At 44.9% G+C, this 22,416-nt stretch overlaps 2 protein-coding genes across 5 annotated transcripts; both read right to left on the bottom strand.

The window, feature by feature from the left end:
* Positions 1-335: 335 nt before the first annotated feature.
* Positions 336-6,118, bottom strand: LOC136472961 (kinetochore protein NDC80 homolog). The gene is made up of 4 exons (XM_066470662.1): positions 4,940-6,118; positions 3,449-3,695; positions 1,644-1,790; positions 336-1,545 (listed from the first exon to the last, which is right to left on the bottom strand). Exons 1-4 carry the CDS (start codon positions 6,061-6,063, stop codon positions 1,360-1,362), a joined length of 1,704 nt encoding a protein of 567 aa, XP_066326759.1. The 5' UTR covers positions 6,064-6,118; the 3' UTR covers positions 336-1,359.
* A 10,295-nt stretch (positions 6,119-16,413) lies between these two features.
* Positions 16,414-19,449, bottom strand: LOC136477003 (kinetochore protein NDC80 homolog). Of its 4 annotated transcripts, none has more exons than XM_066475006.1 (7): positions 18,732-19,449; positions 18,530-18,623; positions 18,382-18,449; positions 17,866-17,907; positions 17,628-17,749; positions 17,432-17,540; positions 16,414-17,193 (listed from the first exon to the last, which is right to left on the bottom strand). In XM_066475006.1, exons 1-7 carry the CDS (start codon positions 19,434-19,436, stop codon positions 17,140-17,142), a joined length of 1,194 nt encoding a protein of 397 aa, XP_066331103.1. In that variant the 5' UTR covers positions 19,437-19,449; the 3' UTR covers positions 16,414-17,139. The 4 variants fall into 4 exon arrangements, with proteins under 4 accessions (XP_066331103.1, XP_066331104.1, XP_066331101.1 ...); XM_066475007.1 differs by having other exon boundaries at positions 18,536-18,623; XM_066475004.1 differs by having other exon boundaries at positions 18,530-19,449.
* Positions 19,450-22,416: the final 2,967 nt, after the last annotated feature.

The raw sequence follows: 22,416 nt of genomic DNA, 5'->3' as shown, positions 1-22,416 counted from the left end.
ATGTAAATGAACAGAGATTTTGGGAACAACTGTCCGTTTCATTGATTTCTTTGGATTATATACAAGTAAAGGGTCGCGTTGTACGGACGTCATACGGACGTGACTGTTCGGGTAAAAACAACTGTTCACTAGAACAGTCTACTCCCGAAGGGACATGCCCCTTCGTAGTGCTAACTGCTTATACTAACTAACTGCTAATTCTTTTCCTCTGTTGATGAGATCACTGGTGTCTCTCAGGAACGGACACCGTTTCGTGACAGGATTAGAGGCCGCTGGATCAAGCACAGACGGCCCGAATGCAATGCAGAAACAACAGATCAGATGGATGGCCTCGTGAAACCCCATGTCACGCACGCTTTGGCAGTGCAACGGAAGTGTCACCTGTACTGTACCAACATGCCGCGTGCGAGAGGAAGAACGAGGTCAGTCCTCACGCTTTGATTGACAATCGTCTGGAGCCTGGATCTTTGGTTGACCAAAAGTCCAATTTCGCTAGGAAGGGTTCCCAGGTCTCGGGAGTGTTCGGCTGCCAAAATTTCGAATTGTTGTCAGTGAGACGCATGTCTTCTCATCAAGAACAGGGTGCTGGGAGTGGGATTAGAGATCATTTCCTTGAGCGCATCCACCACGACATCACATGTTCTTCCTGGGAAGCGACCTCACCAGAGAGACGCGCTCTTGTGCCACAAATCCTCTCACCGCACAGCGACGTGCATGGCCATTAAGCCTGCACACAATCCATATAAAAAAATGTTTCAGGATGCCATAAAAAAAAAACATCAAAGCGACATCAACCAGCCAAAGGAGGGGAGTCACGGGGCATCCAGCTCCAACCCTTCGACGAGGACCGTCTCCGTCATAGGGCATTCAACTCCAACCCTTCGACGAGGACCGACTCCCCAAGGCCGATCTCTGACAGACAACAGCGTCCTAATAGCTTCACGCTTGAAGGCTGACAGTGGTGCTGCAAAGGTCGTCTGGTACTTATCGAAGGCCCCATCGTCATCACGTTGAGTTGTTGGGTTTGTTTAAGCCCCACTTGAACATCATCACGTTCTGTGCCTGAACCGTCGGGTTCGAGATGCACGACGCATGCTTGAGCTGGAGGAAAGCAGCAGGTAACTACATACACAAACAGCTCTCGTTGTTCACCTTGAACAATCTTTTGGATTACTTCAACGGAACTAGCTGTAGCTAGTAGACGCAAGTTGTACAGAAAACTAAGCACAAACTGCATCAGAATCGAATCAGAAAGGCTTGTACAGATGTGGCGGCTGCGCCCTTGCTGGTTCCTGCTAGGGATCAAAGTTCTTGGGACATCTATTTGCTGCTCGGTTGCATCTCTAAAAGGTGATGACGTCAGCCCAACAGGCTGGCTATATAATCTGCAGTTTCATAGAGGGCCGTCCTCCTCTGAGCAATTGTTGTTTCAATGAACTCTTTATGTTCAGTCATGCCATCAAGAAGCTCCAGCAGGTCCTTAGCAGCCGCCTGAGTTTCTTCTTCAACTTTATGTGTTGCATCTTGGAGCCTCTTCTCCGATGTCTATCAAATCAAATTTCATTTGAAGTGTCTTACTCTAATGTGCTAAACTAATAAAGGAATGTGTTTTAAGTATTAACAAAACAAAAGGTCAGAAGTACCTTAAAAAAGTCATCTGCCTGCTTTTCAAGAGAAATCAAACTATTCTTCTTTTTCTCCAACTCATCTTTCATTTGTCCAGCTTCAGATGTGAATCTTGAGTCATCATTTATAATTTCACGATCCAGTGAATTCAAACGAGCAACCATCTAGACAACAGATACAAGAGGTTCGACTTTATTATTTTGCAATAATTATTCTGTAAGAATCCAGACAAACTTGAGCTGTATAGTAAAAGCCAGGCCAAGCACTTGTGCATATCGATAATTGTTTAGACTCTAGAATCACCATGAAAAGAGAGTGGGACAAGAATCTAATTTCAAATATTTGACAACTGTTCCAACACTTGACTGATCGGCATATTCATTGTTTTATTGCAGCTCTAAATTTGATATTGTCTTCAAGATACTCGTCAACTCCACATACATAAAAGTCCTAAACTCAGATGAAGGTTGGAGGGCATCCACTTACTCCCTCCATTCCAAATTATAGTTCACTTCACCGTTGTCTTATATCAAACTTCTCCAACTATGAACGAGTTTTTAGAAAAATATGTTAACATCTACAAATTCAAATAAAGACACAAAGACATTTCATGGAAAATGTAATGAAACAAATCTGATGTTGCAGATGTTGATGCATTTTTCTATAAACTTGGTCAAAGTTAGAGAAGTTTGATTTAGTAGCTCTCAAGTCTAATCACAACATATACCAGTATAATCCATGACATAAATCCAAAATCCAATTTATTAACAGCACAAATGAATTTTCATTAATCGAAGGCATTCTTCGTGCTAACTTCACCATAAGTTTCATGAGTAAATATAAAATGAGATAAAAGGAGGGTCGGACATCTGCCTAATTCTTAGCAAATAGATGATGGCATTATGCCCACCGTCTCGCTTCTCTAATCAAAAGGCATAGCATTAGAAAAGCAATAGATTAGATAACCCTCAAGTCAAATCACAACACATCAAAGTATAATCCATGACCTAAAATCCAAACTGCAATTTCCAATAACGGCGACAATTAATCATAATTAGTCCAATTCAAATACTTGGGGCCTTTTTGCCACAAATTTGATGTGCGAATATGGGCCCAGGGCATAGCCCATTTAGAAAAAAGAACTACTCTTCCTGATTTTAGTACATATCAGCTCAAAAAGGCTTGATTACTGGTTAATCCAGCTAATAAATTACTAAAAGGACCAGCAGTAAAGCTTTATCAAGTTGAACCAACTGACTCTAGAAACTACATCAACATCTGACAAATTGTCTTATTGATATATCATCACAATATCACTAGAAACATTGGTCACCTAAAAAGTGTTTTCCTAAATGCTAAACGGTAAACAGTCGGTCACCTACCGTTTAGCCATTATTCGGGCTAAACAGTCCATTAAACGGGCTAAACGGTCAATTAAACGGGCTAAACGGATGATTAAACGGAAACGGTGTACCAATGTGTAGTGTTTACAAGGTGTTTAAACGGGCTAAACGGCCGTTTAGGCGAACAGTGGCCTAAAATGTGTAGCTGAAGTAACCGATTTTTATTTTTTTAAAAAAATTGGAACTCTAGCAATTCCCTGATGATGTTTTTAATAATCTGGTCGGTACCCATTAAACATATACAGAAAATTGTAGCACGGCTCTTTCCAAAAATGTGATGGGTTCTATCATTTGGCCAATTGTGCAAAGTAATTTCAGAATAAGCATAACAAATAAAAGAGGAAGGACAAAATAACTTCAGATCACATTTACTCTACAGGCTATAAAATGTAATTTAGTGCTTGGAAAGATGGACTGACCTCATCATTTTTTGCCTGGAGACTGGAAATATTATTCCTTTCCTCCTCTAGAACCTTAACATTTCCATGCAGCTGCTTCTGTAGATCATTTAGGTTTTCAAGATTTGAGAGACAACTCCTCTTGTTCTCCTCAACATGAGCCACAAGTGCAGGTTTTAGTACTGTTTTGTAACCAGTACCAAGCATCTCAGCAGGAGAAGATCCTTTAGAATTTATCATGTACTGAAAATCAACAGTAGGTTTCAACCTGAAAAGTGGCCCAGAAGTTTAAAAATGAGCACATAATACAAACAGAACTAACAAAAGGAGCTAGTAGAGCAGATATAAACAACAGAACCACAGTTAAAAAAATAACATTTCAACCTTTGTTTGCCTTTCTGTTTAGTAAACACAACAACAGCAAACAGAACATGATGTCAGCTGGCTATTCAAAGGCCCCAAAAGTTTAGTGAAATGTTTTTTTTCCCCAAAAAAATTCTTGGAAACTAATCGTTGGACTTCACAATAGAATTTTCAGCGTAAAAAATTACAGTATTCACCGTTTGGCACATATTCCAGCAAGTTCAATTTATTTGCCTAGCAAAATTATCCTATTACTAATGTCCATGTCCAGTCCGCATTATTCAATTTTTTGAGGTCTTAAGGACCAGGCATTAAATACTTTTAAGAAAATATATAATAGAATAACATAGTTTGTACATAAATTACTTTTCACATTGTGCATTGACTTTCTTTACAATGGTTTTGATTTCTTGTGGTTCTCTGATTTATATACCATTCAAGGTGATCAGGAAAAACATCAAAATAGATCAACACCAAAGTCATAAGGCCAAGCTGATTAATCTTTCATGCATTTGATATTTTGTTGATTGCAGATAGATAGTAGCACTGTAAATTGAAACCAATCGAAACTCAAGGATAACTGAAAAATCAGGCATTCAAATGTGTAATAAAACCACTCATGAAATTTCAGATTCATAAATACAGGTGAACGATAACAACCTAACCTACACTAATTTATATAAATCATACAGAACTACAATGAGCACAAATAAAGGGGCATGCCAACAACAAGAGTAACAATGTAAACTATGATGAGCACAAATAGCACCGAAACAAAACATATCTGAAACAAAAAAAACAATTAAGAAAATTAATAAATTTTTAGAACCACAACTATATAAGGCCTAAAGATCTATACAGAGCAAAATGATTCTCCCAAAATACAAAGAATTTTGAGCTAATAAATTCTAACAAGAATCTAGAGCATGGCACTTGACTATAAAAATATTCAAATGAATGATTATATATAGTTTTCTTTATCAGAACAGAAAGGTTTATTTTTGACCAAAACAAAGGAATCAACAATCAATAGGTAAATAAGAATGGTATGGTTAGCATTGGTTCCTAGGCATAGCGACAGACAATTTCTATTAGAATGGAGAGAAATAAAATTAAGTAAGTATAGGAGATGCTGCAGCACGTTCGTACTTTTTGAGGGCCTGGTTGCACTGCTCAGCAAGCTTCTCAAGCTCCTCAAGCTTGGTAACCAGCTTAGCTTCAACTTCCCAGACCTTATCCTCCAGTGCGGCTTTCCCCTTCTCGGCGTTGGCAATATCATCTTCAATCACCTGCATCTCCCTACGCATTCTATCCATACCCCTCACATTCACCGGCTGAGCATCCACCTGTTTCAATAGATCCTGAACTTCAGCAGCAGAGCGCTCGGTGTCCGACACTTTTGCCTCCAACTCTTTCTCCAAACTCCCCAACGCCTGTTCCTTTTCGTTGATCTTAGTTTTCCAAGCATCCACCACTGCCTTAAACTTGAGAATATCAGCAATGAAGGCTTCCTTCTCTGACTCCAGTGCTCCCCCCCGCGAGGGACCCGAGATGAGCTTATTCACCTCGGTCTCCAGTTCCTCGGCCTCCTTCTCCAGGGCACCAACTGTTGCAACGGACGCCTCACCAGTCATCCGGGCTTTGGAGGAGTACTCCTCGTCGAGGGCCGCGACGGCGTCGTCATCCCCCAACAAGAAGTGGGAGTAGCCCTGCGTGGTGTAGAGCAAGAGATCGTTGGATGGGCCACCCGGAGCATCCAGGTCGTCTCCTTGGGAGTGGCAGAGGAGGGTGAGCCAGTGGAGTACGGCGAGCACCACCGGCCACGAGTGCGGGGTGCCGGGGGCCTTGAGTGCCGAGCGGGTGACCTTGTAGGGGCACCCGAGAATGCGAAGGTCCTGGATGAGGTCATCCTCGAACGTGGCGTCGTTGCGGGCCAATTGGAGACGGTCGACGAGGCGGCGGAGCGCCGCCTGGATGTCGCGCGCGGCGGGCAGAGGCCCCCGGAGCGTGACGCCGGGGGCGAGGAATCCGTTGACGACGCGGAGCGCGGCGACCTGCGTGGGGCGGTCGGAGAAGTTGGGGGCGGCGCCGACGCCCGCACCGGCGGTGGAAGCGGGGCGGCTGCTGCAGAGGCTGGCGGCGTCGGAGTCGCGGCGGGAGAAGGCGGAGTCGAGGTTGCGGATAACGCTGGCGTCCAGCGCTGGGGTGGCCTCGGACGCGGTGGAGGGTGCCAGGGAGGGCTTGGGGAACCGGCGGCCGCCGCCACGCCGCATGGTCGCCGCGGATCTAGTGAGTTTGGGGACTGGGTTTTTTGTGTTTGAAACTGGATTGGGGTTTTTTTCGAAAAGGAGCGGCGCCGGCAAAGAAAAGGCGAGCGGGGGGGCGTACCGCGTACGGCGTGTGGCCGTGCGGTGCGGAGCGAGGAGTGATATGATTTAGCGGGCTACTCCGCTGGCCCTACAGAGCCCAGTAACTTGTTCTCAGCCTGTCACATGAGATCCCACCTGCTAGCATTTTTTCAACAAAAAAAAAAACTGCTAGCATTTTCTCAAACTGTTACAATTTTCTTGCAGAGCATGCCTCAGGTTCTAATTATTTCGATGGTGGTCAGGGGTGCAGAAAGTGCAGGTGATCTGTTCCTCTACAGAGACAAGATGAATTTAGCAGAACTATGAATACTCATTCTAAGTTCGTGTTTGCCCTTTAACTCTTTTATTTATTTCTCTGTATGTATGTCACACAGCACACGATGCTCAATCTTCACATTCATCTTGCCGTGCCCGACGACTCAGCTCTTCAAACGCTATACAAACAGGCTGACAACATGTGTTGCCAGCAACTCTTGGACTCCTGCTAGCCAATCGACACCAACGTAAGTTCACACGCCCTACAACGAACTTTTTCAGAAAAATCAACCCGGCGTTGTTAGTTCTACTCCATGCTATTCATGCTACATCAAGTACTAAAGAATACTGCTCAATTTTTTGAATAATTACCCTATTTCTAAGATAGACAGGCTGCAGCTCAATTTCTCCCCTAAAGTACTTGATGTATATGTGCCTGTATGTCAGACTTCCAGCTTTGATAAAAAAACTCTGTTTTTAAACTTTCCAGATTAGAAGAAAGGTGCAAGAAGGAGAAGCTGCTCCTCAACCTCGACCCCAAGAAAACCGGATCGTGCCATATTGCGGAATCACATAGAGAAATTATAAGGAGTTGTTCAATCATAGGCATGCCATATTGCGGAATCACGTAGAGAGAGCAATTGGTGTTCTTAAGAAACGTTTCCCTATCTTAAAAGTTGGAACAATCATCCTATTGAAAACCAAGTGAAGATACCAGCTGCAGTAGTGGTGTTCCGTAATCTTATATGGATGCTTAATGGGGATGAGGGTTGGTTGGATCACCAAGGAAGCAACATATCTCCAGAACATTTTATTGATGTCCCTGAAGGTGACAACCAATACAGTAATGATGTGATGTCCCTTAGCAGTCAAGTAGATGATGGAAACACAGTTAGAGATATGATAGCCCTAAATATGTGGAATGACTACAGTCACAACTCGTCCTAATGAAACAAACTCTAGCCAAAGGTTCGTGTGCTCCTTTTCTGCAGGTTGATTTTCTCTCTCTCTCTAAATCTCGTTGATTGATGCTGCTGCTGCGCTGGCCTCCACTGGTGCAGGCTGGGGAAGGCATCGCTGAGTGCGAGCTGCTGCGTTGGTACATTCAGGAAGAATTTTGATTCCTCAAATTTGAATTCATATGCTTGTCTGAGAGCACATTTTAATTGTAACCAGACAACAAGACATATCAATTGGGCTCAATAGTAGTACAGCTTGTCATTTTTCCTCACAATATCCATTGACGTGATAAGCATTGTAACGGCTCCCTTATTAGCTAACCAAAATACTGTTGGAAAGTCAAACAGTACATCCTATACTATCTATTTACTGAACCTTTTAATTTCTCATTCAGTCATCCTCAGTCTCTTAGGTTGCTGGAATTATCTTATGGTGACATGTCCAACGTATTAAAAATATGTCTTTAGCAAAACATAGTGTCGTTGTTTTGATCTCTTCCCTGCATATTAGATTTGGTTCAGTAAATAGATCGTACGTGATCGCTGGTGGGGGACAACGAGCGCACGGACACGGTGTTGCTCAACTGATTGGGGAGTTTCTCAAGGTAGTTATCCTCAATGCATTGTCATCTCAAGTTTTCAACAGTTAAATTTCCATTTTGGATGAATGTTTACGTGCGTCTAATTGGCTGTTGCAATCATCATCTGTTGCCATATGGTTACTTCTCAAAAGGAGCTTTGGTTGCTGGTCAATGTGGTTACTTCTCAGTCATGTGTTTGGGAGATATGACTACTCATAATGATGAAAACTGTGTAAGAAGATTATTCAGTGCCATTGGAAAAGTTTTGATCTCTTAAAGATAAATATTTTGATGCTAAACTGGCTTGAGGTATGCACCTCTTTTTGTATGTGAAACTGAAAATAGAGGCCATGACTGATGGTGTAGATGCTGCTGGGCTTCCTCGGGACCTTGCCCTTGGTCTTGCATCTCAAACAGATTGTGTTCATTCCGTTAAGATATGTTGTGATCCATTCTTTGCATATGCTGTGTGATTCTTTTAAGTCATCATCTCCTGGTAGAGGTTTATATCTTGGTTCAGAAAATTCATCGATGAAGGTGAAGGAAGACAATAACTCCAACAATGCACCCCGCATTTCTTGATTTCTCTCCTCGTCGCTGTTTCTTTTTATCCTGTGCTAAATTTTCTGAAGCTGATGATCTCCTTTGTGTGAAATAAGTGATAAACCTGTGCCAAATTTCTTTCATGAAACTTTAAGTGCAAAGGTTGTTAACTCCAATTCCAATCCAGAAATCTTAACTGCATGCAGAACATTTCTTGTATTACTCCAGAGAATTGTTACTGCCGTTGTTCATTTCTTTAGCTTCTTTGGCTTGTACTTGGCAACCTATCTGTATTGTTGAGAGCTGAATGCTAAGGAGCGAGAGGTGGAAGTGTCCAGCGTGACCTGCACTGGTGCCAAGGTGGTGGTGCGCGTGACCTGCAGGTGTGGCCGTCTGATGGACCAGCTCCCCTGTCCATCTTCACCTTCAGACTCACTCCGATGGCGGATCAGATCGTGCCTATTTCTTTCCGCAGTGTGTTCTTATGGCAATCTACTGTAGTCCGAACTGAATTCAGGACAAGGTTAATTGTACTGAGTGCTGAACTGTGTGTGCACTCATGTAGAAACAGCTTTGCCCTGACGAGCTGTAGGAATGTAGTTTCATGGGACACTTTTCTTTTGATATGTATATGTAGTTTCATGTTTTTTTATATAATAAAATTAGCCTTTGAAGCAATGAAACAAGATATTAATGGGATTTTGCTATTCTTTTTTATGATGCTCTATGTTTCTTTCATCCGTTGATTTTTTTAGTTATGATTTATTTTAGCTTTATGATTTATTTATTTTAACGCCATCGTAGCGTTAGCATGGACAATATAATAGTTCAGATTACATTTTGAACTAATAACAGGTCACGAACCCCAAACCAATGCAAACACCACGTCAAATCAAAAGATTGTTCCGAGAAAGGGAGCCAACTACAGTGAAACAGAGCCGACTAAGGTGAGTGTGCTCTCCCGTCGGTGAGAATGTTGGTCCTCTCCGCCTTGGGCGGCAACTTTGGCTTCGGTTGCTTGTCTGATCGGTGTCGTTTCTTTGCCTGATGATGTAGATTAGGTTACATGCCGCATCTTGAACTTGAAAATCTTCTGAATTATCAGGCAAAATATCACGGCATTTAGATTAGATTCTTAATTGTACAATATATTGTAAAATATGTATTGTAAAACACAAACTTGTTATGATTAAGGTGAATGCTCATGTATTGCAACTTGTAAAACATCATGATTGCAATATCTATTTTAGATACAGTATAACACGGGCTCATACATATGCTATCGTGATATTATGTGTACCCGTTGCAATGCACGGGCATTTAACTATTTTCAAAAAAAAAGAAAAAAACTGTTACGGTGGACAAAATAATTTTGGGTATGAAGATGGGGAATGAACGGGTTTGGCCATTTCTGCCCATCGGCATCGTTAGAACCATCGCATCAGAGTTTTGCAATAAAACTCCTAGAGGCGGTTGCCAAGCTTGGAGAGGAAGTTGGAGAGTTATACGAACCTTCGACTCTTGTTGAGATGCAAAAACAATTTAAAAAAGCATATAAAAATATAAAAGCAGGTGGATGTGTACTGTAAGAGACACGAATCACATGAATTTTGCCTGCACATTAACATGAATTATGTTGTTTTTGTATAAGTTCTTTTAAGATTGAACTTACGTCTCAACTTTTGATACAAGGTATATCTATAGATGCACTATGGATGTTCAATCATTTTACCCTTTTTAAACACTTATAAGTATCTGTCTCAATTTGGTTTTTATAATTGCATCGATATTTATTCTAAATAGAAGGATCATATATTTTGAAATGATCGGGAAGGACAATTTATTTATTATGAGAGTTGAGTTGGGATGTATAGTTACGGGATCCTACAAGTTTATACGGGATATATAGTTACGGGGTCATATGAGTTTATACTAGTTCGACGTGCTTGTGCAGTGGGTGAATGGGCTTCAAAATACTCCATCCACATTGACAACCACTGCAAACTGGTTTAGTATAACTGTTTGGCTGATATATAAGCTGGCTCATAAGCCGGCTGGAGCTATTTTGTTGTGAGAGAAAAATACTGTAGATTCTAGTTGATAAGCCAGCTGATAAGTTCAAGCGAACAGAGCATTTTGAAGATGGTTTTTTTTTGTTTGAAACTGGGTTGGGGTTTTTTTGGAAGGGTTATTTTGATTCATACCTCTTCCTCGTGAGAAAAGAGATAATTCCTCATTTGACAATGGGAAAATGAGTCGTTCGTTTCTTGGTCCTAAAATTTTCTTCATTCCTTATTTGACACTCATTTGAACTTTCATCCCTAATATGACACCGCAGTCAAATCCATCAGCTAACGATGTTAAGTGGCTGTTAAAAAGACATTTTTGCCTCTGGGTGCTGGCACATGCATGCAGCGGGCGCTGGGCGCATGCATGCAGAGGCGCGGACGCATGCATGCAGCGTATCTAGCCGCTAGCTGCTCTTTTGTTTGTCAACATGTTTTTCACCTAGGGGCAAAAAGATCTTTTTAACAGCCACTTAACACCGTTAGCTGATGGATTTAACTGCGGTGTCATATTAGGGATGAAAGTTCAAGTGAGTGTCAAATAAGGAACGAAGAAAATTTCAGGGCCAAGAAAGGAACGGCTTATTTTCCCAGTGTCAAATAAGAAATTCTCTCATGAGAAAATGGCGATTCTGCCGTTATGAAAAGTAGACTTCGCACTTTTGCCATCCCGTAAATATGATTTGCCCGTTTGTCATTATTAAACGAGACACACCCGCTAAAATGCCCTGCTACGTATTTATTGTTAAATTAAATTTTTTTGCCACGGGGTGTTTTCCTTCCCGTTTTGCCCCTCGGCCTTACCCCTTCCTTTTCATTCACGATCGTTCACGGACGGGAGAGAGATGAGACGGAGACGCTGCCGCTAGGTCAAGCGAGGAGAGGGAACGGCTCCTCACCGCCGTCGTCGCTGCCTCCAATGACGTCACCGACGGTCGACAGTAGGCCACCTCCTGGGCCGTTTCCCCGAAGTCAGTCAAGCGTCCCGGCTCTGTCGGCCGATGTCGGCACTGCTCCAAGTGCTGGATGGAGGAGAACTTGCCAGATCTCATCCAAGGGTACGTATTCTTGCTGTGGTGGTAATCTAACTATGCCCAATCATATATGAGACTCGACTAGTATAGATGTGGTGGTAATCTAATTGTGCCACCTTTTCTGTACTAGGCTCGATGGGGAGCCTGAGCTTAGCTTAGTACTGGTAGAACCTCCTGCACAGCAGATGCAGACACCTCTTGTTGATTGGGATATGCTACACATCGAGGAAAGTCGAGATGAAGAGGGAAGAATTGAGATTGTTGATGATGAGGTGATGTATGAACTGTCGGGGTTTAGGGCTAAGGATGAGGAGGCTGATAAGGCAAGGAAGACAGCTAGTAAATGCTACGGTCAACAGAACGATGATACTCGGCAGAGGACTGAAGAAGTTGATACAACTAGGGCAGCCATTGAAGTTGATGACTATTTACCAGAGAAGAGGATTGTGGTGCATGATCAAAATCGGTCCAGTATGGATCTTGGCATAATTTATCCTAACATGAAGGAGTTTAGATTGGCTGTCAGACAATTTGCTATAAATGAAGGGACATGGAGAATTGGGCAAAAGGAAGTGCAAGGGATGTAGAGAATTAGGCCATGGTGAAACAAGCTACAAATGCCATCTTAATGGGACTAAGAAAAGGTAAGACCTGCTATATTTACTTGCTGTCCTGACTTGTTGTGCTCATTAACTTAATTTTTTTTTCTAAACTTACAGGAAAAGAAAGCCAAGAAAAAATACAACAAAGTATGTTGAGAATGCAAAGATCCCAACAAAGAGAGCAAGAGAAGGAAGGGAAATCTCAGGATACTGCTACTGAACCACTAGCCCCAAATGCTTTCAATGATCAAGAAATGGCTGCACCAGGCTCAAATACTTTCAATGACCAAGAAATGGCACCACCAGCCCCAAATGCTTTCAATAACCAAGAAATGGCTGCACAAGCCCCAAATGCACTCTCCAGTCCCACAAGGCTCACAAGAGACCAGATCATACAAAACAGTCCCATTAGGGTGACAAAAGGGTATGCAACACATTAATTCCCATTCTTTTATACTTGTACACAAGAGCAACAAATGACTCATAGTGGTAGTTTTATTGTAGCCGACTCCAAATCCTGCTAGGTGAAGTTGTCGATCCCATCATTGCTGCCTCACCAGACAAGACAGTGCAAAAGAGGAGCCCACCAAAAAAACTGAAGCCAAAGAAAGTGAAAACCAATTAATGCTTTGTGTTTGGAATGGTATCTGGACATGTATCTGGGCCTTATTTATCCTATGTATCTGGACATGTATCTCGATCATGAAATTATATCTCGACCTTATCTTATGTATCTGGACCTTAGTTAATTTATTTGAACCTACGTTATTATAACTTAAATGGTACCTATGTATTGTGTGAACCTTTACGAAATCTACTATATTTGTGGAATATTATTGTGATCATGAAATTGTGTCAAAATTCTTTCCAAATTCAATTGAAATTCTGTCCAAATTCAAGCAAAATTCTGTCAAAATTTTGTCTAAATTCAGACAAGATTCTATCAAAATAAGACCACATGATCTGCATAAAACAAGTGAAAAATGACATGATTCCAGGAAAACATCTTCTTTGGTACATAGGACTTAGATGTTATTACAACACATGCTTCACTTGCTAAAAAGCACTACCACAACTAAAAGAACTAGGACTGCAATTATTAAACATAGCACCACCACCAGCTGCACCAGAACGATAAGCTTGTCCATCTTGAAATCCATCATGTCGGTCGCATAACTCACACACAACCACACAAACACACAAGAGCTAACTCACACACACATTGGCTGACTAACACATACATTAGTTGTTTACTTCCACATACAGGCAACCACAACACCAATCAGGACACCTACAAAGCCGACAAAAACATAATAATCGATCACAAATTGCTTCGGCTCAGTCTTTGGCTCATGAATCGGCTCTGTAGGCTTCACCTTTAGTTTTCAAAGTTCAGCTACAACACTATCAAGTGTTTGCTTTAACTCTTGCAATTCTGCTTTCAATTCAGAGCTACAGTCACCTGATGCCTCCTTCTTAGCCTTTAGTCGGTGTTCTTGTGCTTCCAACTTCATATTCTACACCTCAGGGTGAATGTAACCACAGGTAGTTGGATCACCCTGCACTCAAAACGCATCAATCAAAGCAGCAGCAAGAGACACAGTGAGGTTACCAATGTCAAGAATCGTTACCTTGATGTTGTACAGGCACTTGAGATACCACTCGCCCAAAGTCATCAGCTGCTTGCTCTAGATCCGGACCAATGGAACATGGCAAAAGGGGCACTCACTACTGCCGCTACCTGTTGTGCTCGAGCCTGCCGAGGTTACCTTCATCGGGCTTCCAGTCCGGTTCTCGGCCTAGCGCGGATGCATCGGGGCGGCGCCCGTGGCCTGGCGTGGACGCGGCAGTGGCCTGGCGCGGAAGCGTCGGGGCGACAACCGCGGCGTGGCACGGACGCGGCGGTGGCCTGGCGCGGACGGTCAGGGCGAGGACGCGACAGTGGCACGGATGGTCGACGACGGACGGGCGCGGACGGCCTCGCGCGAACGCGTCGGGAGGGAGGTGGCGGCGTCCGTCTCGCGTCTCTCTGTCTCTGGTTCGCTCTCCGTGAATGACCATGAATGAAAAGGAAGGGATAAGGCTGAGGGGCAAAACGGGAAGGAAAATATGCCGCGGCAAAAAAAAATTAATTTGGCAATAAATCGGTCGTAGGGCATTTTAGCAGACGTGTCTCGTTTGATAATGGCAAACGGACAAATCCCTTTTGCGGGATGGCAAAAGTGCGAAGCCCATTTTTCAGAATGGCAGAATCACCATTTTCTCCTTCCTCATCCATGCCATTTTATATGTCTTCCTCATCAGTGGACCCATCATCAGGCCCGTATGCATACGGTAAGATGTATGAGCGTTAAGTCTCCGCCTCCTCGGTTAGAAAAAGCGAGATGGGCGAGGAGATGGGCGTGTGGGCCGTGTGCCTCGCCGTCGGCCTCCTCGCCACGGCCAGCCAAAGAAGACACCCGCCGCGACCTCCTCCCCTGCTGCCGTGCCACGCACCTCGAAGCGCGTGCCTCGGCGGCGGCAACGCGGTCGGTGCTCGCGTAAGCGTCACTGGCGATCCGGTGGAGCGTGAACTCCGCGGGCGCTGGCGTTGAGCCCCAGCGCCACCGATGGCCAGGTGGTAGGCGAGCGTGAGCTTCTGGAGCGCACGCTGGTGGCGCAGAGGCACATGCACGGTGCTGGCGCAGTCGCGGTCTGACCACTCCGCCGAGTCCGCGGTCCGGTTGCTCCCGCCACACCGCCTCCGCCGTGACACCCTCTTCGCCTCCGTCTAGATTGATAACCATAGAACCATCAGATCCAACGGTTCGATCCATCATCCCCTTCTTCCTACGTCTAATCGTCTGCCAGCAGGCCAGCACATACTCCTCGCCGGCGTCACGGCACTCATCGTCTGCTTCTTCTCCATTAGCAAGTGCTCTGCTTCCTTGCTTTCGTCTTCTTGGCCGTGGTGACGAGGATGAGTAAAGGTATTTATGTATTTTTGGTTTTATTTTCAAGAGGAAAAGGGAAGTATATGACATAGGCATGACGTCATGATGACGTCATCAAGCTAACAGCTAGGGAGGGCGCTGAGCATGCGGCGGCTCAGGCGCTCAGCCAGAGCTCGCCGGCGCTGTGCGGCGAGCTGCGTGCACGTGCGTGCGGGGAGGCGACACAGGGGCTGTCTTCGTCGATGAGCTCGCGCTTCAGGGCCCACTCCTGCACCGCCACCTCCTCTTCGTCGGAGTCACCATCGAAAGCATCGTCGTCGGAGTCAAGCGAGACGAGCTTGTGGCCACGGCGAGGAGGAAGAGCGGCAACGAGCGTGTGCCGCCACGGGTGCTAGTCGCGCTCTCCGCCTCGCACGCTCGCCGCCGCGCCGCTCGCGCGCAGGCCACCACGAGCGATCATCGGGCTCGCGCCACCACTCCGTTCGCGCGCAGGCCGCCACGCTCCGCCTCGCGCTCTGGCCGCCGCGGGCGGGCTTGTTCTACCTGATGAGACAGAGGCATAACGCCCATACGTCTTCCTTGCATGCATACGGCTTGACAGTGGGTCTATATATGGGAGACATATAAAATGGCATAGACGAATGGAAGGTGAAATTATAATGGCAGTTCTTCAAATATATGAATTGTAGCGGTGTATCTTTAAACTTGTAAAATTATAATGATACTAATCAAATTAACTTTTTTTTAAGGAGCGGCGCCGGTGGCGGTGCGGAGGAGTGAGATGATTCAGCGGGCTAATCCGCTGCGTCTATTGTTGGGCCGACTGCGTCTATTGTTAGGCCGACGTAGAGCCCAGAAACTTCTTCTCAGCCTGCCTAACATGAAATCCCACCAGCTAGCATTCACGCACCGGTGGCTTTAAACCTTGTTCGCGTTTCAACTTCTGTGTACCTACACACATCTATCTATGGTACCTAACTAATTCGAGTCTCACTACTGCACAACCATGTGTTTTATACAGTTTCAACATATGAATTTTTTTGCACCATAAGATTAAGATCCAACAGCCTCCACCCTTCTTCTACCTTCAGCCTCCACAGATCACATATCACATATCATAATTTTTTTTTCTATAAAAGGACAAATCATAGATCCGCCTCCGCCTCCGCCTCCGCCGAGCTCGCCGTCGCCGGCGCCGGTGGTCACCGGTGAGAAAAGAGATACAAAAAATCCATGTGTTTTTTTTTGTGCTAAAATACATATGTATTGTATAGCATTTATGAACCAATTTCAGTATCCGGCGGAAACAAAATTTCCGCAGACCCAGCATACCACTGTTCTTCTTTTGATTCACGGATTTCTGCCCGTTTCAATGGCGATCTTAAGCATCAGTACACAACTCATGTCAACTCAACTCATTTGAACACGCATCACCTTCAGGAACAAAAATGCCCCGTCTCAAAAAAAAAAACGACCCTTTTAAACACAGAAGAGATCGGACAAATATTAAAACAATGGCTATTGGCTATGATTGTTGTTTTACATCTACAAGCAACGAATCACGAATGAATCATCAGCGTCTAATGGAATGCATAGGCATGGCCATAAAAATTAGCAGCAGGTACAGGAGGGTAAGCCTGTTTAACTAAAGAAAACAGGGAAACAGGCCCAGCCATTTCCCTCTCTTATCTGAAGAATTCAACAGTTAGCGCTGTTGGCCAGGTAACACACAACTAGAATTCTAGATCTAGGAATAGATGGCAGCAATGACCATGGCTGCCTTAGCTTCATTATATAGGGAAAAAGCAAACTTGGTTCGCAAGAAGCTCCTCAACTACTACAGCATATTCTAACTGCACAAAGCAGATACTAGGCATATTCTAAATGCTAAGATAGGAGCTGAGTACAGCTTTAACAGAAAAGAGATTAACTAGATAACTTAGAGAGTAACACTAGGCTTAACTCTCAGGCGCTGCTTTCATTTCATATTTTCTTCCAATGGAAGAGTCATGCCTGCTTGTTCACAGAAGTGGAAACTTCAGCACTGCACATCGGGCATACCTGACACAGTCAAAGGATATATGTAAAAACTCATGCAGTTCAGACGCCTATCCATTATTCAATTGCGTGTCCAAGTTGTGTTCAGAATAACACTGTTCTTGATTGTTTTCTCATGCTAAGTGGTGTGTCTTAATAAAACGATAGAATCATAAAACCATTCCAAAATACGATGTTTGTGAGAAGCCTTAAACATCACATTCAGAGAAGGATTTCAGAAGATATATTGCGGTGCTTATACCTTTTTTAACTGCAGCCACTGGTTTATGCACTCAGAATGGTATGGGTGTTTGCAAGGAAGTGCAACTAATGACTCGCCTTCATCAAACTCCACACGACAAATAACACATCTGCAGATGAGTTTTGATTGATTAGGATATCACTCTGCACACAGATAACATCTTTAGGGACAAAGCATAACAAAATGGTGTTCATACTGCTCCATGTTGCCATCTTGCTTGCCTTGTGCCTGGTAAGTTACCGAAGGTAATGAAGCAATAGTGTCAGCAGCAAGGCCTTCGCTTTCCGTACCGACAACTTCACCCAATGCAATTAGCTCCTGAGATCACCACATTCATTAAAGTTAAATAACACATCATCCAGGTTCTAGCTTTACACGGAAAGTAGAAAGAAAAGGCACAAAACATCCTGTTCTCTTCAACAAAAATAACTTGCCTCATAAGAGTATTCATTTGGGTCAACATCTTCCCATGCATCCTAAAATTCAAAATAACATTAGAATTAAATGTCAGATATCATATTTATTCCAAGGAGATTTTTCAATCAATGTACCAAGAAAAGATAAGGACCGTTTCCAAACGGAAGAATTTGTTTTCAACATGCATTTCAGATGGAAGCAGCTATATGATTGCTTCTCAATACCCAATCACCACGAGGAACATGAGAATTCTCACTTCCAATTCAACTGTTTGTTTAGTAAATAAATTAAAGTTCCATTTCTTATCATCAAGAGTACACACTACCACTGTATTAATTCTGAGCACCGAGAAATGACGCATATTTCACTACCTTAAACAGTTCCTGTGTTTGTATTATTACCAGCTATAACTTTAATATTTCTTTATCAAACTATCCGAAGGTACATAATAAGCTTTGTTCTGTTCATGTTTGCCCAATCCCCAGCATTCGAGTCACAATCGACTCTTGCAAAGATTAGACAGAAAATGTCACCTGTGTATGAACCCCATCATCTTCGTCCTCCTCCTCGTCCCCAGCATCATCCTGCTCCATTGCTCTCCCTGGTCCACAGCGGTAGATTAAGCACCATACAAAAAGGGGAAAAGAAGATGAAAGGTGAGTTAATTTCGACATCATTCACAATCACCGATCCCAACGAGCGCCATGGGCCTGTCGGCGACGTCGCGCTCCTCGGCATCCTGCAGGGCGCGCGCGAAGGCCTCGTCGTCCTCGTACTGCGAAGCATTCACCACTGCCTCAAACTTCTGAATATCAGCAATCAAGGCCTCCTTCTCTGCCTCCAGTGCTTCCCGACGCGAAGGACCCGAGATGAGCTTATTCACCTTGGTCTCCAGTTCCTCGGCCTCCTTCTCCAGGGCACGAACTGTTGCAATGGACGCCTCACCAGTCATCCGGGCATTGGAGGCGTACTGCTCGTCGAGGGCCGCGACGGCGGCGGCGTCCCCCAATAAGAAGTGGGAGTAGCTCTGGGTGGTGTGGAGCAAGAGATCGTTGGATGGGTCGCCCGGGGCATCCAGGTCGTCTCCTTGGGAGTAGCAGAGGAGGGTGAGCCAGTGGAGTACGGAGAGCAGCACTGGCCACGAGTGCGGGGCGCCGAGGGCCTTGAGTGCGGAGCTGGTGACCTTGTAGGGGCACTCGAGAAGGAGAAAGTCCTGGATGAGGTCATCCTCGAACGTGGCGTCGTTGCGGGGCAAGTGGAGACGGTCGACGAGGAGGTGGAGCGCCGCCTGGATGTCGCCCGCGGCGGGCAGAGGCCCCCGGAGCGCGGCGGCGGGGGCGAGGAATGCGTTGACGACGCGGAGCGCGGCGGTCTGCGTGGCGCTGTCGTAGAAGTTGGGGGCGGCGCCGACGCCCGCACCGGCGGTGGCGGGGCCGCTGCTGCAGAGGCTGGCGGCCGCGGAGTCGCCGCGGGAGAAGGCGGAGTCGAGGTTGCGGATGACGCTGGCGTCCAGCGCTGGGGTGGCCTCGGATGCGGTGGAGGGTGCCAGGGAGGGCTTGGGAAGCCAGCGGCCGCCGCCACTCCGCATGGTCGCCGCTGATCTAGTGAATTTTTTTTTCAAAGTGTCACCCCTCAACTCCATCAGGAGGAGCAACAACAAACCAAATATGTCTTTCTATCGAAAAATTTACAGGACTCAGTGGCTAAACAATGAGCATCAATATTGGAGCATCTGCCTTCGTAAACAAACTCCACACTTGTGAAGCTTTTCGTTCGGGTCTTATTTTCAGTAGGATTGGCCCCACCCTCCCGAAACCTACGTCATGGATGCTTGCAACTGCATCGACACAATCGCTCGCCACCCGGAGGGTTTGGAGGCCTAAGTCACTGGCCAAAGCGAGGCCCTCGCGGCACGCCACCACCTCGGTTGTTTCCAGGTCGGCGCAGCCCTCCAGGACCAATGCCGAGGCGCCTAGAAAATTACCATCCTCATCCCTGGCCACGGCCGTTGCCGAGGCGTTGCTTGAATTTTTGGAGATCGTTGTATCCACATTAACCTTCGCAAAAAACCCTTGGTGGCTTGATCCATCACGGTGCTGGATCACCCACCACTTGTTGCAGCTTGATGCTCGGCTTGACCATCTCCAATTCGCTAATGAACCGCTCCACAAAACTGTTCGTCGAGAACGGACTCTGAAAGTTGTTCTCAAACAGTGCATGACGTCGCGCGTACCAGATGGCCCAAAGACGGACCACCACCCGTGTGAGCTCTTCATGCTTGAGCGCCGCCATCACCTCTGCTAACCAAACTCTTGTGTCCGACGTTTCTATCTGTTCTTCCAACCATTATTAAACACTTATAGTTTACTAGATCTTTGTTAGCAACATTGGTTCTTGACGAGAGTTAATAATCGTTAAAAAAAATATGTCCCAACAAGAGTAGAGTACAAAATGGTTGCAAAATGTTTAAGTATACTTGGCATGCATATATATATATATATCTTGATGATTTATTTTTTATATGTTTCTCTAATATATATTGTTGCACGTTTTTTTAGTTAGGACCAATGGCGGCGGACTTCCCTTGGAAAGGAGCGGCGCCTGCGGCAGGGGAAGGGCGAGCTGGGCCGCGTGCCGCGTCCGGTGGGGAGCGAAGCGAGGAGTGATATGATTTAGCGGGCTAATCCGCAGCGTCTATTATTTGGCCGACGTAGAGCCCAGTAACTTCTTCTAAGCCTGTCTAACATCACCGGCTACCAAGCCGCAACTGCGAGCTTGATCGGTTGAACACCATTTTTTGTGATCAGCATTTTCGGTTGGCTAATTCGTATCGTTGCTGATTTGTGAAGAAGTATTACTGACTGATTTGTTTGAGAGAAAAATACTGTTCCAGCTAAAAATTTACGATCGTTTACGACAAGCCATAGCCAAACAAACATGCTGCATGTCAATTTTAAAAAGAAAGTGTCTATGTGACATTTAGTTATTTTGGCCCCTCCCATCAACTAAATTTTTCTCATATACTTACAATGTCATCTAGCTACATTTACATTGTCTTATTACTATATTTACGATGACTTTTTCAGTGTAATTTATTTGACAGAGTGATTAATTTAGAGATAACGTACTATCTTAGACAAATATATACCAAATATTCAAAAGAATATATAAATTATTTCAGATACTAGAGAAATATATATCTAATTATTTATAAATATTATTAAATTGTACATAAATTTACAGATGGAAGAACAGAGAAGAGAGCTTCGAGCAGCAGAACAAGAGAGAAGGAAGCAGAGGACTGCGGCGCCCGCGCGCGGGGACGCCTGCCGGGGAGGCGCGCGCCCACTCCAGGGACGCCCGCGCCCGAGCCGGGGCGGCGGCGGCGGCCTAGGTGCGGCGGCTGGGGGCAGCGACGGTGCAGCAGACCGCGTGACGAAGCAGGGCCACCGGGGAGGGAGATCCACAAGGAGGGAGCGCGCGGGGAGGATCTCCTAGAGGGAGGGGAGGGGCCGTCAGGGAGGCAGAGGCAGACTACCAGGCGCGGGGACCATACCGGGCGTGGGGACCATCGGACGGCCACAACCATCGGGTGGACGCCAACAGATGGCCCCAAAAGCGGTTGATACAATTGATTGAATCAACCGGTTGACGTATATTATTTCTGCTTTAAAAAACTTGACGGGAAAGAGGAGAGCGCACCCCGTTTTTTAATTAAGATGAAGAGGATGCAGGGCTCGAACCTAGGCCTGTGGACTGAGAGCGAGCTCCAGTAACCGATCGCCCACGAGAGCACCTGCCCATTTCAATTTTAAGGCAAGCCAAAATATGGGTGTAGCAGTATTAGAGTAAGTGCCTGGTTGGTTGGCTATCAATTTTTGTCCAACCAAAATCATAGCCTACCAAAATCAAGGCTTGCCAAAGTTAGAGCAAAAACACATAGGCATGCATTTGGATGATTGCCATAACAATAATTGTTGTGCCAATTTTTTTATATGTAGTTTAAGAACTTTCTAGAGACTTGCCAAAACTTTAGCCATAAACATTGGTGAGCCCAATTCTTTGGCAATAAACCAATTGATGACTAAAATTTTTAGCATGCCATGGTTTTAGTTGGTTAAGAATTGAAAGCCAACCAAGCAGGCTCTAAATCAATATTTTGGTAAGGCAACCAAGGTTAATATTTGGCTTGCTACGAACAAGAGATAAAAATATTGTTTTGTCAAAATTTAATCTTGGAATGTATTGCCAATGCTTTGACACCAAACCAATTGCACGATAAATCTTTTAAACTTGTTCGTGTTTTGGTTTAGTAAAAATTGGCTTGCAACCAAGCAGGCCCTGCATTCACGCACCGATGACTTCTAAAAACCAGCCAACTTGTTGAACGACTGCTCAGGCATCCAACGTGAGTCCAACACTGCCGAGTGGTGAAAGCCTGAAACCATTTGTCAGGCCAACGTGATGAAAACGAGAGTTTTGCGTCACGTAAGGTGAGAAGATGGGGAAGCTCAGCTCTCGCTTGCCATTGCCAATTGGCATGCTTGACCTTTCGGACAAGGGCAAAA

This window comes from Miscanthus floridulus, chromosome 8 (genome assembly GCF_019320115.1).
Source record: "Miscanthus floridulus cultivar M001 chromosome 8, ASM1932011v1, whole genome shotgun sequence".
Taxonomy (NCBI): domain Eukaryota; kingdom Viridiplantae; phylum Streptophyta; class Magnoliopsida; order Poales; family Poaceae; genus Miscanthus; species Miscanthus floridulus.
The sequence above is the reverse complement of the archived record's forward strand: the minus strand, read 5'-3'. Positions and strand labels throughout refer to the sequence as shown.

Coding starts and splice junctions, on each gene's coding strand:
- LOC136477003 (XM_066475004.1), bottom strand. CDS start 19,436: ATGCGGAGTGGCGGCGGCCGCTGGCTTCCCAAGCCCTCCCTGGCACCC. Junction 17,750..17,865: donor CAAATGAATACTCTTATGAG/GCAAGTTATTTT, acceptor TGGTGATCTCAG/GAGCTAATTGCATTGGGTGA. Junction 17,194..17,431: donor AGTGGCTGCAGTTAAAAAAG/GTATAAGCACCG, acceptor TGACTGTGTCAG/GTATGCCCGATGTGCAGTGC.
- LOC136472961 (XM_066470662.1), bottom strand. CDS start 6,063: ATGCGGCGTGGCGGCGGCCGCCGGTTCCCCAAGCCCTCCCTGGCACCC. Junction 3,696..4,939: donor TGCAACCAGGCCCTCAAAAA/GTACGAACGTGC, acceptor GCCACTTTTCAG/GTTGAAACCTACTGTTGATT. Junction 1,791..3,448: donor TCCAGGCAAAAAATGATGAG/GTCAGTCCATCT, acceptor TCTGTTGTCTAG/ATGGTTGCTCGTTTGAATTC.